General features: G+C 46.7%; 1 protein-coding gene across 5 annotated transcripts in view; it reads right to left on the reverse strand.

The window, feature by feature from the left end:
• The window catches only part of slc8a3 (solute carrier family 8 member 3), an 810,619-nt gene that overhangs the window by 315,090 nt on the left and 480,162 nt on the right, over positions 1-15,367 (reverse strand). For 3 of the 5 annotated variants that reach the window (XM_070878886.1, XM_070878885.1, XM_070878887.1), the window contains one exon: positions 1,197-1,303. The exons of the other annotated variants lie outside the window; for them this stretch is intronic. In XM_070878886.1, coding sequence (XP_070734987.1) covers positions 1,197-1,303 — 107 coding nt within the window. The remainder of the gene's footprint in view (positions 1-1,196; positions 1,304-15,367) is intronic. 5 annotated transcript variants of the gene reach the window in all.

Below are 15,367 nucleotides of genomic sequence, written 5' to 3' on the forward strand. Positions count from 1 at the left end.
GGGAGCAGGAGACATGGCTGATGCCGGCCTGCTCCAAGCTTTAGAATAAATACAGCAGTCTAGCTTCTGCGAGTTAGGGGGCATTACTCAATGCACCACTCCCACAGCAGGCCACCAACCTTCTCGATCGTATCTCACCGTGTCAGTGTAATCCTCCCTCTCAGCTATTTGATCTGGAATTTGAAACTACACAGAAACTGTGAGATGGTTTGACATTTTATATTTGGTGGGCCTATGCGTGATGAACAATTAATTTTGAGCGGAAATTCCTTTTTCATGAGATTCCTTTGTCAACGTTTATTACTCTGCCATGTCGTGGCAGGAATGTCCTTCTGTTTGTTTCCATGACATGGCGCACTTGTTGGCATTGTGTGTTTATTGAACATGGGCATGGACTGTCTGGATTTCATGCTGTACCTTGTATGTCGAGATCTTTGTGCCCTCTTTACAGTACAACGCTGCCAGTGGAGATGGTCTCCACCTTCACGGCAATACTCTAGTATAAATAAGGTGATGCTCCTGTCAAGAGGAGAGAACCATCTCCAGAGGTGCTGCTTGTCTTCTCCTACCGAGGCTACAGCAGCCATTTCATTTTGACCGCTGGCAGCCCAGCAATGCGACAACCATGGCATTGAGCTGTACAGGCCACCCCCTCCCAGAACTGAGTTTCACAATTTGTGTCATTTAAACAGCACGAACACGCTGCGGCTCTCCCCTGTCAGCCATGCTGTAGAATTCATTCTGCAAAAGTAATGGGATGGATTCCACAGCACCATTCTGCTTGAAGCAGTTCAGTTTTATCAAGGGGACATATTATTTAGTACGCAAGGGCCAAAGCTGGATCTGCGCACTGACCTATGCCTATGCCTTACTTTCTACCGGGACACAAGAGACTGTAAAAGCAGGCAAGCTGTCAGCAACAGGAAAAGGTGCAGCATCAGCAAGAAAGGCTCAGAGTTGGCAGGTTATGGAGGCAGTGACGGTGGGCCAGATTAGAAGCTCACTAATACGCCAAGATTGAAATGGGCAGCATGTGACCAATCTGACTGCGAGAGTGCAGCAGTGTTAAATATCTCTTGGGAATCAAGCAGTCAAACAAGACAAAGAGAGAGGGGGGAGGGGAAATAAGAGGAAAGGGAAAGAAAGGAGGAGAGAGGAGGGCCTTCAGCAGTGGCTCATTCTGGTGAGTACTCCACCTTTCTGTGAACTCATATCCACCATGCGTGGGTCCGTCAGCTCAATGAAGAAACTCTTGTTTTTTCCATACTCCTCATCATCAATTATTTTGATCTGAGCTCTTTTGCTGCAAATGAAAAACAATAATATCATAAGGGACGGGAAAGGAAGGGGTGGGGTTGGGAGGAAAAGGAAGGGGTGGGGGAAGGATAGGACCATGGGTGCAGTGGTGGGTGAGTATCGTCCAACAAGGGCAGTTCATTAATACCCCAGACATAGCAGAGATTACATTGTCAGTAATGAACCATACTATACCTGTGGACAAACAACATACAAAACTCTGGTGATCAGCTGCAGTTTGTCTGTTAGTAACCAATACAGCGATGCGTTTGTATGAAATTCTTCTGTCTGCTACTTTAACAAAAGGCCAGTCTGAAATATGTGGGTGCATTAAAATGCCAGACAAAGGAATCTCACACTAACGCGTTGACTGCTTTATCATAAACTCTCCTGCAGGGTAAGGCCTCCTCAGGATTAAGACAGTAAAGAGCCAGTGCTCCAGAACACACAGTAGTCAACACAATGGTTATTAGTTTCCCCTTCGGCAGATCACTGCTGGTACAATATAATGGAAAAATCCTATATTCACTCAGAACTTTCTGTAAAGTATATACTTTAATTTGTAGGATCGAATAGCAATAATCTCCTTCTTGCATATATTTACACCTGATTTATAAATCTCCCTTTAATATACATACTGGATAACAGATGGGATAGTTGTTAGTAACCAGGATGGAATTTGACTCAGAGGTTCTGATGAGGTCAAAAATCACCAGACCCTGAGTGAATTTGCAGGATAAATATTTAATACATCCCCTGTCAGCATTTCAAGGCTACAATCCTGTCCTGCCAGCTATCTTGAACCAATGCGATAAACACTCTGCTCTGTGTTATCACAGACGTTGAATCGCTTGATGCGATTAGTGGCTTTTAATCACTCTCCATAAATCAAGACAAAGCAGAGTATCTTCAGAATAACTATTCGGGAGGGGTGGAATCGATTAAAAGTTGTATACCATCTGTAGAAGGAGCAGGCTTGATGGGCTGCAAGGCCTCTCTCATTCCAGGCCTCCATTTATGGTCCTGTTTCTGACTGTGACCTAGTAGCCCTTGCTGGAAAATGAGCGCGTGGGTGTGGGTTTTGGCTGAGGACAGAGCCTGGCTCATCTGTAATATTCCCGCAGTGGAATACCCTGCTGACACTTTAGTGTCCAGGCTGGCATATAATGGCCCTCTGAGTGAGGTATCCCAGCATGGGTGGCAGGGCTTGTGTAAGGTATGGGGAGAAGAAAGACAGACACGCACTCCAGGCCATTGAGTGCAAATGACCGAATTCAAACAAAATAATAGGCCAAGCAATTACAGCTCCTTGTATTACAAAGAACTGATAAACCAACAGTCAATATATTTTACATCAAAAGTAATAACAAGAATCTTAAACAATCAAATTTAGGATGCAAAATAAAGGTTGATTTTAATTATTGATTTATCACTAGCATAATAAAATCAAAAAGTAACATCCTTATTTATCAGTCAACATCAAATTTCAGCACAGATATCTGGGAAATGGTTCCAGGGAACATAACGGGAATCAATATGAGCTGTTTTGTATTTATGAAGTCTAACCTTGTTCTACACAATACATGCAAAGCCAGGCCAGAATTTGTATAAGTGTTTCACATTGCTAATCATCAAATGTATACAATAAGCAGACCTAAAGACTTTAGGTGGGTGGTTTCAGCAACGGGCTGACATGGCATTAACCGCAGGCCTCCATGACTGGTGATCCTGACACTTTGCGGACAGTGCAGATTGAACTGTAAGGAGCTTCTGACAGCAGGGTCATGTTGCTGGCATGCTGCAACTCAAGGTAGTCTCTACCTATAAAAAGCCATCAAAGGTGCAACATAGTCAGCCATTAGGCAATTCGAAGTCATTATTTTAATTTATTCCATTTGAATGGGAGGGTGAAGGCTATGCAATGGCCTCGTTTGCCACTCCCAGCTCTCAGTGTTCCCCAGCCTAGTTTATTAACTGGGTTGGATGCAGAGTAAAGCTCTCTCCATTGTGCCTTCAAAGAGACATAGGGGCTAAATTGGATAAGGCACTAAAACGAGCACAGGGATTGTGATGCACAATCTGCCCATGCCCGTTGTAAGTAGTGCAGTCAGCACACAAAATTCATGCTGCCTGCTCATTAGCATGATTGCAGCACTGAGCCCAGTGATAAACGTGCTGTTGGTTGGCTCAACGCTCAACAGGGGAACCAATATGCCGTGCAGTTTGCTCTCTATTTAAAGGTTGCCTGAAGAGTGAAAGGCTGTCTGCACTTCTTAAAGGGGAGGTGCTTTGTGAGAGAAGTACCTCATTCTTACTGGAGCTGCAACTTAGCAATGTCTCAACAGGGCAGAGAAAAGGCTCCTTGGTTCTCCGATGCAGCACTTGAGGCCTTGGAGCAGGGGGTCTATAGGAGGAGATAGGTCATCTACCTGCAGGGGGCCAGGAGGCCTTTAAGACACACTATCTGAAGGCAGAGGAAGGAGATCTCTGAAGTGGTCAGTGCCACCAATCTTTCCCCAGGACATGGATCCAGTGCCGGAAGAAGTTTAGTGACGTCACATGAATGGTCAAGGTGAGTGAATGTATCTTCAAGTGTCATATCCCACCAACTGCACTACTCGCCTCACACACTGCTCAATGCACCACATCGCCATCACTTACCTACCAACATCTCTTGCAATCACGACTTGTCCCCACAATCATAGCTTTGATTCACCCTCACATATTTACCACTGCTGCAAGCCTCACACTCACATCTCACACCTTGAATACAATGCCAGCTATTCAATCATGGTGGGTACATCGCTCAAACACCTTGCCCCACACTCACTAACACACTTCTCTTTCTCTAGCAGGTCAAGGTGGTTCACAACTGGAGCGAGCAAGGTCAAGTAGACAGGGGGCAAGTACAGGTGCAGAACCTGACCCAGCTGGAGGAGACAGTGCTGGAGATAATTGGAGGTGCCATCACTGAGGTGACCAGTGAGGCTGAAAGCATTGATGATGATGGTACACTCAAACCTAATCCTTCTTCTCACATCCCACCTCCCCCTCATCCCACAATCTCTTCTCACTTCAAGGTGTAAGCATGCACATCTTGCTGTCCCTCCCTCTCCGCACCACAATCCGACCATTGTGCCTTTCTCCTTTCAGATGCCCAAGAACTGCCACCAGCCCAGCTTGTGCAGGAAGAAGTAGAGGAGGAGTGATGGAGAAAAGATACCGTCACTCGATTTGACACTCCCAGGCACCAGCTCAGAAATTGGCACTGCGCAAACTTTAGAGGGTAGTATAGCGGCGGGATCTGCACACCGGGTACAAGTGGGCTGCAGCCAGTAAGGGAAAAGAGTAGGGCAAGTGTCAGCTCCCCGGGGGTGCGAGGGCGCACATGAATTCTGCTGTAGAGGACTCAGATGAGGACTTTGAAGGGGCGGCCTTCAGAAGAAGGGTGATGGGCATGCACACAGAAATGCTTGGTGCAATGGCAGGCCTACCAGAGAGCCTCTTGTCACTGTCAGCATGAACGCATCATGACTGTTACCAGGATAGCAGGCATTCACCACCATGAGATGCTGCCCGTGGTCGCACACCAACTGTACGTTAAGAGAGTGGTGTCCTTTGCGGTTACGGTACATCACAGCAAAGATATGCGTCACCCACAAAGCCATGTGTGTGTATTCAATGGCGGCCTACATCATGGGGAAGCCCGATATCCTGGCAAATCCCACATGCGCGCTCCTCCTGCTTCTCTCCGTTTAGATAGAAGACAATTAAGTCCCTTCTCCGAGGGCACAGAGCCTCCGTGACCTCCCGGATACAGCAATGCACGGTGAACTGCAAGATGTTTGCTATGTCTTCTGTTCCAGCCTGGAAGGATCCGCTGGCAAAATAATTCAGGCCACGGTCAGCTTCACGGTCACTGGGAGAGCAGTCATCGGCCTGCTCTGAGGCTGCAGGTCTTGTTCCAAGGAGTGGGAGAGTTCTGTGACCACCTCCTTTGTGAAGCACAGCTTCCAAATACACTGCTCCTGGCTTAGGTGCAGGTAGGAGAAGTGCTTCCTGAAGACGCTAGCTGGATAAGGCCTCCTGCTGAGAGCCCTCCTTCCCCCTCCTCTTCCTTCCTCTGTGAGCAGCTTGTCTTTGCTGCCTCTACTCCATCTCCCTGTCCAGCTGCAGTGCGAGGGGGACAGCAAGTAGAGCCCCCATGACTGGAAGCAAGTGGTGTAGTCAGAGGCCTTCCAGTTGCAGCCAATGCCTTTCCAACAGCACTCTCTGCACCCTTTAACAATGCTATATATGTCTTCCAGCAAGCCAGTATTGATATAAAGAGTGCATGAGCCAGTACAAGAGTAAGAAATCAACTTAAATTGCGCTGGTGGGGGTGTCCTTCATGCAGCTGAACACACGTGTTTAGGAGAGGGCCTTGTTTGGAACGGTGACATCCAAAATGGCAGATCATGTGTCAAATCAGCGTTGTACATCTCAGTCTGCCTATTCCTCATACAACCGGTGCACGCACGTCACAACAGCGCTATCGTCCTCACCAAGATGCCAACCAGCGTGGGCCGTGTCAGAAGTGGGTGGAAGCGAGATGGCCGCCATTTTGTTTACGAAACCGGTCTTAACTGCCGATGCTAATTTTGCCGTCATACTTTTTAGCAAGAACCTCAAAAGAGCACCCCTACTGAATGGCAGTGACATTTATCTTCCACACCAGCACTCCTCTTCAGACTGCCAATTAGTGGGCAGTTTTTGCTGTAGGCAGCTTCAACCTCCCTTCCAGTTGTCAGTAGATATGAATCCAAGTTCATTTAGCAAAGGACCCTTAAAGCCAAGACATAAATCATCAGGCTGGGCTGGTTAACACCAAGTTCTCATAAGTAAAATAAGAGCCCTTGCATTAACCCATTCTTCCATCCAGTTTGGAGAGGACATTGTTACCTGTAAAAACAGCAGATACTAGCAATCAACTGGAAATAAGGGAAAAGGAAGTCCCAAATTTTCTGGATCTTATCCAACCACATTGCCAGTGCAGCAAAAGGCTTGATGACTGAGCCCAATCTCGGGGGAGGTGTGGGAGAAATTGCAAAAGGCAACACCACACACGATCCATGTCTGATATCACAGAGTGCTTTTCTAAAGTAATGCGAAACAGCAGGAACGTGTCAATATTGGGGATGAACAATACCTACATCCATGGAAGGGTCTGTCTTGGTCCCTGAGAAAGAGAGAGAGAGAGAGAGAGAGAGAACATCCACAGAGTGTCATCATCATGCTGAGGTTATCATATTTCCGTGATGCAATAGACTATTCCACTGTACAGTGTTTGGCAAACGCAGATACAAAGGTTTACTAAATACATTTTGATAAAGTATTGTTTGCTTTGTAAAGATGTTGTTCAACAAGAAGAGGTGAATGAGGATGCTGAGAGAAATTAGTTTGGACAGTATCAACCAGTCATTTAAGTGACAGCATGCCAAATAAAGATAAAAGAGAAAAACAAGAAGCCAATTCAGAAATGATTCCCCAGTTTAGTTTACAAAAGCTGTACATTAATTTCCATTGAAGGATTTAAATGTAGACGACAAATCATGTTCCTCCCATTTACCAAGGCAGCTATTCACTGGAAAGGTTTTATTGGCTGAATGCTGAAATCTGGAGATTAACTCATTTCTTTTTATTAAACTGGAGCTTTTGATCTTACAGCAGGGATTTATTTTACTACAAAATGGCAGAGCTGGGGAACACGTATAAAGGAGGTAGGAAGATAAATTCACAGAAGGGTCAGGGATAATGAATAAATAAATGTTAATGTATAGCAACATCATAGATATGGATTGCTTCTGTTCACTATTTCTATCCTTTACGGCACTACAAGGAAGCTTCATAAATATGTTGACAGTGTTGTTGCATGTACTCAGAAGACTTCCTTTCCCATCGTTATTGTTATTGATCTATTCATTATTCCTGACCCTCCTGTGAATTTACCTTCTTCTGAGTCACCACATGTTACTGCCTGTGCAGGAAGGTCAGCTGGAGATCTGCTCCCAGATTGCATCCTGGAATAAATAATTCTCTGGTTTTCCTTTCTTCCACCTATTCTTTCTGATTTCCACGCAATGGCTTCCAATCGCTGCCCTCCGGAAATCAGGAATATGACACACAGGAAATGAATCATGGACAGAGACACATGTCCTAGGTTTCTTTAGAAAGCATGCTTTATAGCCACAGTGAGATGTACCACAGTACCTCCTGGGCACTTGATTTCATACATATGATTTATCTAAAAATGGATTGTGCTTCACTGACTAATGCATCTGCAATTTCGTTGCCCATTTCTTTTAATACTTTGGGGTGGACACCATTAGATCCTACAGATTTGTCTCTTCAGTCCCATTTTTTTCTCCATTATCATTTTTCTTTAAGGTCAAGTCTATTTGCAGCACCAGATTTCTGATTGGTCCCCTTGAAGGATAAGACATACCCAGCAGTTTATCTGGAATGTATAATTAGATCCTGCCTGCCTCTCTCTATTCGATCCGATTCCCCGCCTCTCTCTCTCCCCTTTCAATCCTTTCTCTTCCACCCCTATTCCCAGCCACCAACGGATCCCCTGTCCTTCCTCTTACGGAACCGACAAAAGCATGGCCCATGGTGCAGGCCACAACGGTCAGGTATGCGCGTTGTATATCGGAGCCGCGCATGCACAGAAAGCTGCAAAGGTGTTTGTGCAAATAATCACAGCATTTCGTTAACATATTAAATCCACAAACTTCCTACCCTTTACTTTTGTTCATCTGCAAATGAATTCTGTGCCATGGCTGAGAGCTGCCACAACTGATGCCACAAAATCAACAACAGCTGTGGGGAAAAACATAGCACTTCCCCAAACCGCAGTGACAATCAGCTGGCTGAGGAAAACCTTGCATTGCTATTTACCATTGCTTTCCTACTTTTGTCAGAATTTGTATCTCGCACCATTTCCCCTCTTTTTTTTTTAAAACAAGTTTTTTGTTTCATTAACAGACAAAATTAACACAGCTGCCTATAATTTCACCATAACTCAAAATTAACCCGATCACGTTATACTGGCCATTGCGTAAAGAGGCAAATAGCGCCTACTGTAAGAGGTGGGGATTGTACTATCTACTTAATCTGATGTCAAACCTGCACATGTACAATCACAAACAAGCATGTTTGCAATAGATAATATAAAATTTGTAGACAAAATGATCAGGGATCGACTATTGCCATTGTGTAGGTGACCTTTCACTGGATTCGCCTGGGGCTCTGTGCCATTGCATGTCCTATTGCCACCCCTGGGTGCAACAACACATTTAAATAATGAGTGGGACTGGACTTGACATTAAACTGAGCAATTGTCAAATCAACACATTGTGAAAACATGGCATAGAAGTATTAATGTAGCCCTTTTTTTACATACTGTAAACAGGAATTGATTGTTGCAGGAGTAAAATTCCGATAGCACGAAAGAACCTAGTATAGCAGAACCAGGTGCGCACTTCCCTTCCCTAAGGTTTAGATGGCTGGCTGCTTGCCTTCCCATTTGTGACTCAGCTTGGGCTGCCAGTGTTTCTCTGACGGCAATTATGGCTGTGTTAGTTCGCATCAGCTCCCTGCTGCGAGACCCACAGTGGGTAAACAACACAATGCATTAGTCAGAGCTACCTGTGACTCAATGTAACCTTGTGACATTAATATTTTACTACTGAAGCATTGAGTGATGTGCTGTACACCTAGGCTTCATTTGCACTTCTCTTGTGATGAATACTGTTGTCTGCTTTCTAAAAGTAATATATATTTATATCTATATATACACACATACACACAGAGGTTCCTTTATCACTTGTGCTTGCTGGGAATTATCTTCTTCCTCATCTGCGTTTCCTTGTGTCAGATCACACAGATTATTTCTATCTCTGTCAAGTGCTCATTGTAGGTTAATAGGTGGAAAAAAGTTAGCACACTATTATTTCAGCATCTGGGATATGGGTTTGAATCCATTCCCAGACTAATGGGATGAAGATTCCCTCTCTCAGCTGGCTGTAAAAGTATACATGTTAAACTAGAAAACTAGCGGATATTGACCAAAAGCCTTGACAACCTGACATAGATCAGGGCCCAAAATTTGCCACTATTTAGCTCCATTTTGTTTGAGCTAACAGTGTTTTTTGGAGCTAACTTAATTTTGCTAGTGTCGCCAATGGTATAATGGCGTCCTGAACAGATAATGGCTTTTTTTTTTAAGTATCATTTTTCTGACATCACTTGGGATCAAACCATTTTTGCCCATTTATGCCCATTTTTGTGAGTTTCGCCAATAAGGATTTTTTTTAAGGACAGTGCTAAGGACCATTTTTTAAAACCTTACCGTACCAAGTCGGAGTCCGATCGAAATCGCCGTTAATGAGGGCTTTCGATTGATTTGTTGTGATGATCTGTATTTATTATGTTCCTATGGAATGTAGTGAAGCAATATTATCTTTGAATTGCTTCATTATAAAAGAAAGTTATTTTATTTTTAGGACTTAATATTTACTGTGATAAAACACTCGGTGAGCCATCTGGCCATTAATCTGAAGTAACACCAAAAAAACAGCAATGTGAAATTTTGGGCCCCATGATATGTTGTTACATAGAATTATATAGAATTTTACAGCATGGAAATAGACCATTCAGCCCAACAGGTTTACGCTGGTGTTTATGCTCCACACGAGCGTCTTTCCACCTTAGTTTAACACAATATATCCTTCTACTCCTTTCTTCCTCCTGTACTTATCTAGCGTCCCCTTAAATGCATCCATGCTATTTGCCTCAACTACTCCTTGTTGTACTGAGTTCCACATTATCACTGCTTTCTGAGTAAAGAGGTTTCTCCTGAATTCCTTATTGGATTTATATGGCTGGCTTATATTTATTGCCCCTATTTTTGGATTCCTTCACGAGTGGAAACACCTTCTCTACGTCTACCCAATCAAACCCCTTCATAATTTTAAAGACCTCTATCAGGCCACCTTTCAGTCTTCTCTTTTCTAAAGAAAAGAGTCCCAGTTCTTCCATCTTTCCCGATAGTTGTGGCCTCTCAGTTCTGGTATCATCCTTGTAAATCTTTTTTTACACTTTCTCCAGTGCCTCTATATCCTTGTTGTAATATAGAGACTGGGGCCCGAAATTCAGTACTGCTGGAAAGCTGCTGCTCCCCCCCACCTTTTTGTGGCCATTAGCGCCAACATTTTTTCATGGCTGGGCCACCCCATATTCAGCTCCAAAAGTGAACAAATGGGTTCCAGCGCTAATGAACCCTTCCAAAGTGGATTTTTCAGCAGTGTGGCTGTCGTAATTTGAGCTTTATCACCACTGAGAAATTCAGCATACAGGTAAGGGTTTCTATCAGGCCAGCTGGTCCCTGGCCTTTAGCCGCAAGGCCCTGAGAGGGGAAGGAGGTTGGAAGGATGGCTGGTGTAAGAGGTGCAAGGAGAGCCAACAGGTTCACTGATATGGAGCTGGAGGCACTGATGAACGGTGTGGAGGACAGAAGAAGAATACTGTTTCCTGACGTGGGGAGACCTGGCAGACCGCCAGTACATAATGCATGGAGGGAGATTGCAGGGGAGGTGTCAGGTACCTCCACATATGTGAGGACGCACCCGACCAGGAGGGCGCTGGTCAGTCTTCACCCAGATCTTCCAGGCCCAGAGGTGTTCCAGGGTGTCCCAGAAGGACAGCTGTAGGTCCCAGACAGCAACCACAGCAGCCTTCCCGGACCCATGATGCAGCCACAGGGATGACAGTTAGGCATAGTGTTAAGGTAATCACATGTAACAGGCACCGGAACCTCTGTTTGAAGATGCATATGCACTGCATCTGGTGGCACAATGAGTGGCATTGTATGCTTTGGCACTGTCCTGGGATTCCACAGTAGAGTGAGCAGTCAAGTGGACAGGAGATATCCCTTGTCCATAAGCAGCCAATTGCAATCCTGATTCGGGCCGGTGCAGAGGGCGGGCACACTGGTCTGGCACAGAATGAATGAATCATGGCTGCTGCCTGGGTACCTCGCATCAACTGCCTGGCTCCGACGCTGGTGGTCGCATACAAGCTGCACGTTCAGCGAGTAGAAGTCTTTGCGGTTAACAAAGATCTTGGGCTGATGATGCGGCGCCCTCAGTCCAACGTGTGTGCAGTCGATGGCACCCTGCACCCTCGGGTAGCCTGCCATTCGGGCAAATCCGACCTGCTGCTACACCTGTTTGTCCCTTGTCATGGGGAAGGAGATGTACTGCACCCTTCTCCTGTAGAGTGACCAGTGACCTGCCGGATGCACCGATGTGCTGAGAATTGGGAGACGTTGCCAATGTCTGCAGTGGCAGACTGGAAAGACCCCGTCGCGTAAAAATTCAAGGCAATGGTGACCTTGGTCTCCATGGTGAGGGTGGTCCTGAGGTGTGTTTGAGGCTGCAGATCTTCTCGCAGGATAGTGCAGAGCTCCCCCAGTACTTCCGTCTGAAATCTTAGCCTTCACAGGTATTGCTCATCAGTGAGCTGGGGGAAGGAGAACTGCAGTCTATAGACCCTTTGAGGGTATGGCCTCCTTCCCCCATGTCTGCGTTGGCCACCTCCCCTGGCAGCTGCCTGTTGGCCATCTCGCTGGTCCTCCTCATTATTGGGCTCTTCTGGAGGCTCTTGCTGGAAAGGCTCCTCTCCCTGTATTTAGCGGGGGAGGGGAGGGGGGGGCGGTCAGCATCCCGCACCCTCCTCCTGATGCCATCTGTCTCCTGGCCATCCTCTCAAGCTGCAGGTCTGCGCATATCTGCATGCCCTTCTGCTGCTGCCTCCCTTGCCCGCTGCCTCTCTGCACGGTGCTGACGGCAACGCCTTCTCCTGCGTGCTGCCCTGCTTCTGACCAGGTGTACCAGGTGTTGCCCTCCCAACACTCCTCCCATCCTCAGGGTGAACCCTCACCAAGCAGGTCTCTGCAGCCCACAATGAGGCCTACAGGCCTCCACTAAACAGTCAGAAGTGAAAGTTCTACAGAAGACTGTCAAAACCTCTGAGCAGCAATCAGCGGGTTTAATGGAGCCGAAACAATTACTACAGATTATTTCACCTTAAATTCAAATCAAAACTTTATGAAACTATTTTCTTGGCAAAGGGCTTCTATTGCGGCAACACTCCAGCAGTGTAGCATTCGAGCACCGACTCGAATACCTCGTGGGGAAACTGCCTGAAGAACTCCTATCATTTTATAGCTGAAAATCCAGGTGTTGGCCGTTTACCTGTTGCCCGCCCGCTGCTTCCCTTACCACACGAAAATCTTCCTTTACTCCGGCTTCACTCCGCCGTTTCCGGTGCGCACCGCTAAAAACCCCCTCCAAGCTGAATATGGCTCGGGCAGGGAAAAGTAGCCAGCCGCGGCGGCCGATCGATCGCCCGATCAAACCCCGCAGTAGCCGTCCCTTCGGGGATGGTGAATTTCAGCCCCCAGAACTGTGCACAGTACTCTAGGTGTGGGATAACCAAGGTTCTATGCAAGTTTCACATAACTTCTCTGCTTTTGAATTCTATTCCTCGGGAAATGAACCCTGGTGCTTTCTTTGCACTTTTTATAGCTTTGTTAACCTGTGTCGCTACTTTTAATGATTTGTAAATCTGTACCTCGAGATTCCTTTGCACCCCTACCCCATTTAGACTCGTCAGGGGTGAAATTCCGTTATGTCCTGTTTGGGGGCGGTAACGTCCGGGAGGTGGGACATCCTGCACCAGACGCGGAAGTCCCACCCCACTCGAAAAATAATGCGCTCAACTTCCTTTCTGGGGCGGTAGTGGGGCAGACGGGTCGGAAGCGGGGCACAGCGCCACGCACTGGGCTGCATAGCGCTGCCATGTAGGAAGGGCTCTTCCCTTCATTAAAGGGAACGGCACAAGCAGCAAACTCTGCAATGAAGAAACGGGCCTCCCTGGATCACCAGGGAGGTGAGGTGCCGTGCCAACAGCCCGGCACTCAAGCAGAGTGCTGGGTGGACCGATTGCGGCACGGACCCCGCGCTCGAAGCGCCAACGGAGCACAGAAGAAAGTGAGGAAACTTTTTTCAATGGCCGCCACCTCCCCTTTAAGTATTGCCCCACAAGCGGCCTGCCATCCGGCTCACGGTTCACGTCCCCTGAAGCTGTCGCTGGCATCACCCGGCGCAGCTTCATGGGGCGATACCAAATGTAAGGTCCGGGGCGGTAACGGGTGCTGCGCACAGTGAAGGCGTCGTCATTCCCAGTGCAGCGGAGCGGGGCACTACAAGTTACCATCGCTGCTAAACTCCCACCGAATTTGGCGGGAGTCATTAGCTGTGCCGCACCCGACCAAAAATTAATTTGCGCCCTGTTGGCACTCCCCAGGGGGAGCTAATGGGCGCAAATGCTTTACCGCCTGGGCGCGGCGCTGACATCGACTCGCGCCATATTGGGCGGAAGTTTAGTGGTGGCGTTACGGCTTTGTGCCCCGATCTCCCGCGCCCAGAGATTGTGACACCATCACTGTGCGTATCAGCCCACTTGCGCCCCAGCCCCGAAATTCACTTTGACCGACAGTTGCAGGAGGCGCGACTCGGGCAGCCGGACGCTACTGGGACAAACATTTAAGGCAAGCTGGCTGATGGAAAATAAAAAAATAAAAATGACTTACCTTGGGTTTTCCGGCTGCTGCTCAGTTTCCTTGCCCGGCATCCCCGCTCCATGGTGGTCCAGGTAGGTCCCTTTGTTATTTGCAGAGTCGGCAGTGTGCGACGTTCCCTATAAGTGAGGGAAGACACTTCGGATGCGGCAGCACGGCACGGCCCAGTGTGAGGCGCCACCCGTTGGCACTCCAAGAAGGAAATGGAGCTTGATTTAGCACTCCACTTCCTTCCGGGGGAGGTAACCTGAATTCTTTGAGGGGAGGCGAGATTTCAGCGCCCAGCACCAAGTCTCGCGCCTCCCAACTGTTACCGCCCTCAAACGGGGCAATAATGAATTTCACCCCCTTACATTCTAAGGAGTAGGTGGGTGATGGACAGAATGCCCAACTTGGAGCATCAGTAGCAATGATCTACATACCATTCACGGCATTACTCCAATCTCTGTATATGTTTGCACATAAATATACCATATTGCTGTAATGTTGATACTGTTAATCCAATCCTCATCAAAATTCTTGTCCTGAGTTCTGGATATATAATAGATGAAGTGAAAAAGATTAATCAAATCATGCTCCCAACCCTCAAACCTGACCCATGATGTTATTGTGTTGGACATTCTTCACAGAATTGATGCATTCCACTGACACGGTATTGAACCATTGTCAGAAATGATCACATAAAATTGTATGTCATGCCATTATACAAACCACATTACTTGAATAGATATATACTACTTTTCTTTGTCTTTTACTCTTCTCTACATCTAACTGGCCTGAAACTGCAATGATGCTCCAATCTTCAGTTCTCACAAATGTTTGCAACAGCTGATGGATGGTCTTCCACCTCAATTTACAGCACTGTGTTGAAACACAACACCTACATATAGATCACGGCTGGAATCCGACATTGTGAATTAGTTTCTAATTCAGACTAGGTTCTGGACCTCTGAAATAACCTGGATCCTGTTACACACCCCATTGCACAGAGGAGAACCAATAAAGAAATCTCATTCTCCCCTGTAATGTTGTGCAATGAAGGCATAAACAAAATGAACGATGCTAACAGACCAAATGAAACTCTGGACCGCCGAGCTCAGCTGTGGTATTCCCTTCACTGAAGTAATTAGAATAAATCTTTCAGTCTATAAGTATGGCTCCCGTCATTCAAATACTAGCAAGCCTAACCTGGTCACTGAAGTGGTCGGAACTTTAGCCCCAATACCCCATTATTACCAATGGCAAGCTGACAGCTAGAGGATTAGAAATTCCATCTGAAGCAAACTAGGATTAGCAATTCCAGCCGAGTCATTTCAGCTTTCGCAATTGCCGACCAAGCCTCCTGACTGCTACCAACCTCAACAAACCAATCAATCCTTGACCAGC

The sequence above is a fragment of the Pristiophorus japonicus genome, chromosome 4 (genome assembly GCF_044704955.1).
Source record: "Pristiophorus japonicus isolate sPriJap1 chromosome 4, sPriJap1.hap1, whole genome shotgun sequence".
NCBI classification, from domain to species: domain Eukaryota; kingdom Metazoa; phylum Chordata; class Chondrichthyes; family Pristiophoridae; genus Pristiophorus; species Pristiophorus japonicus.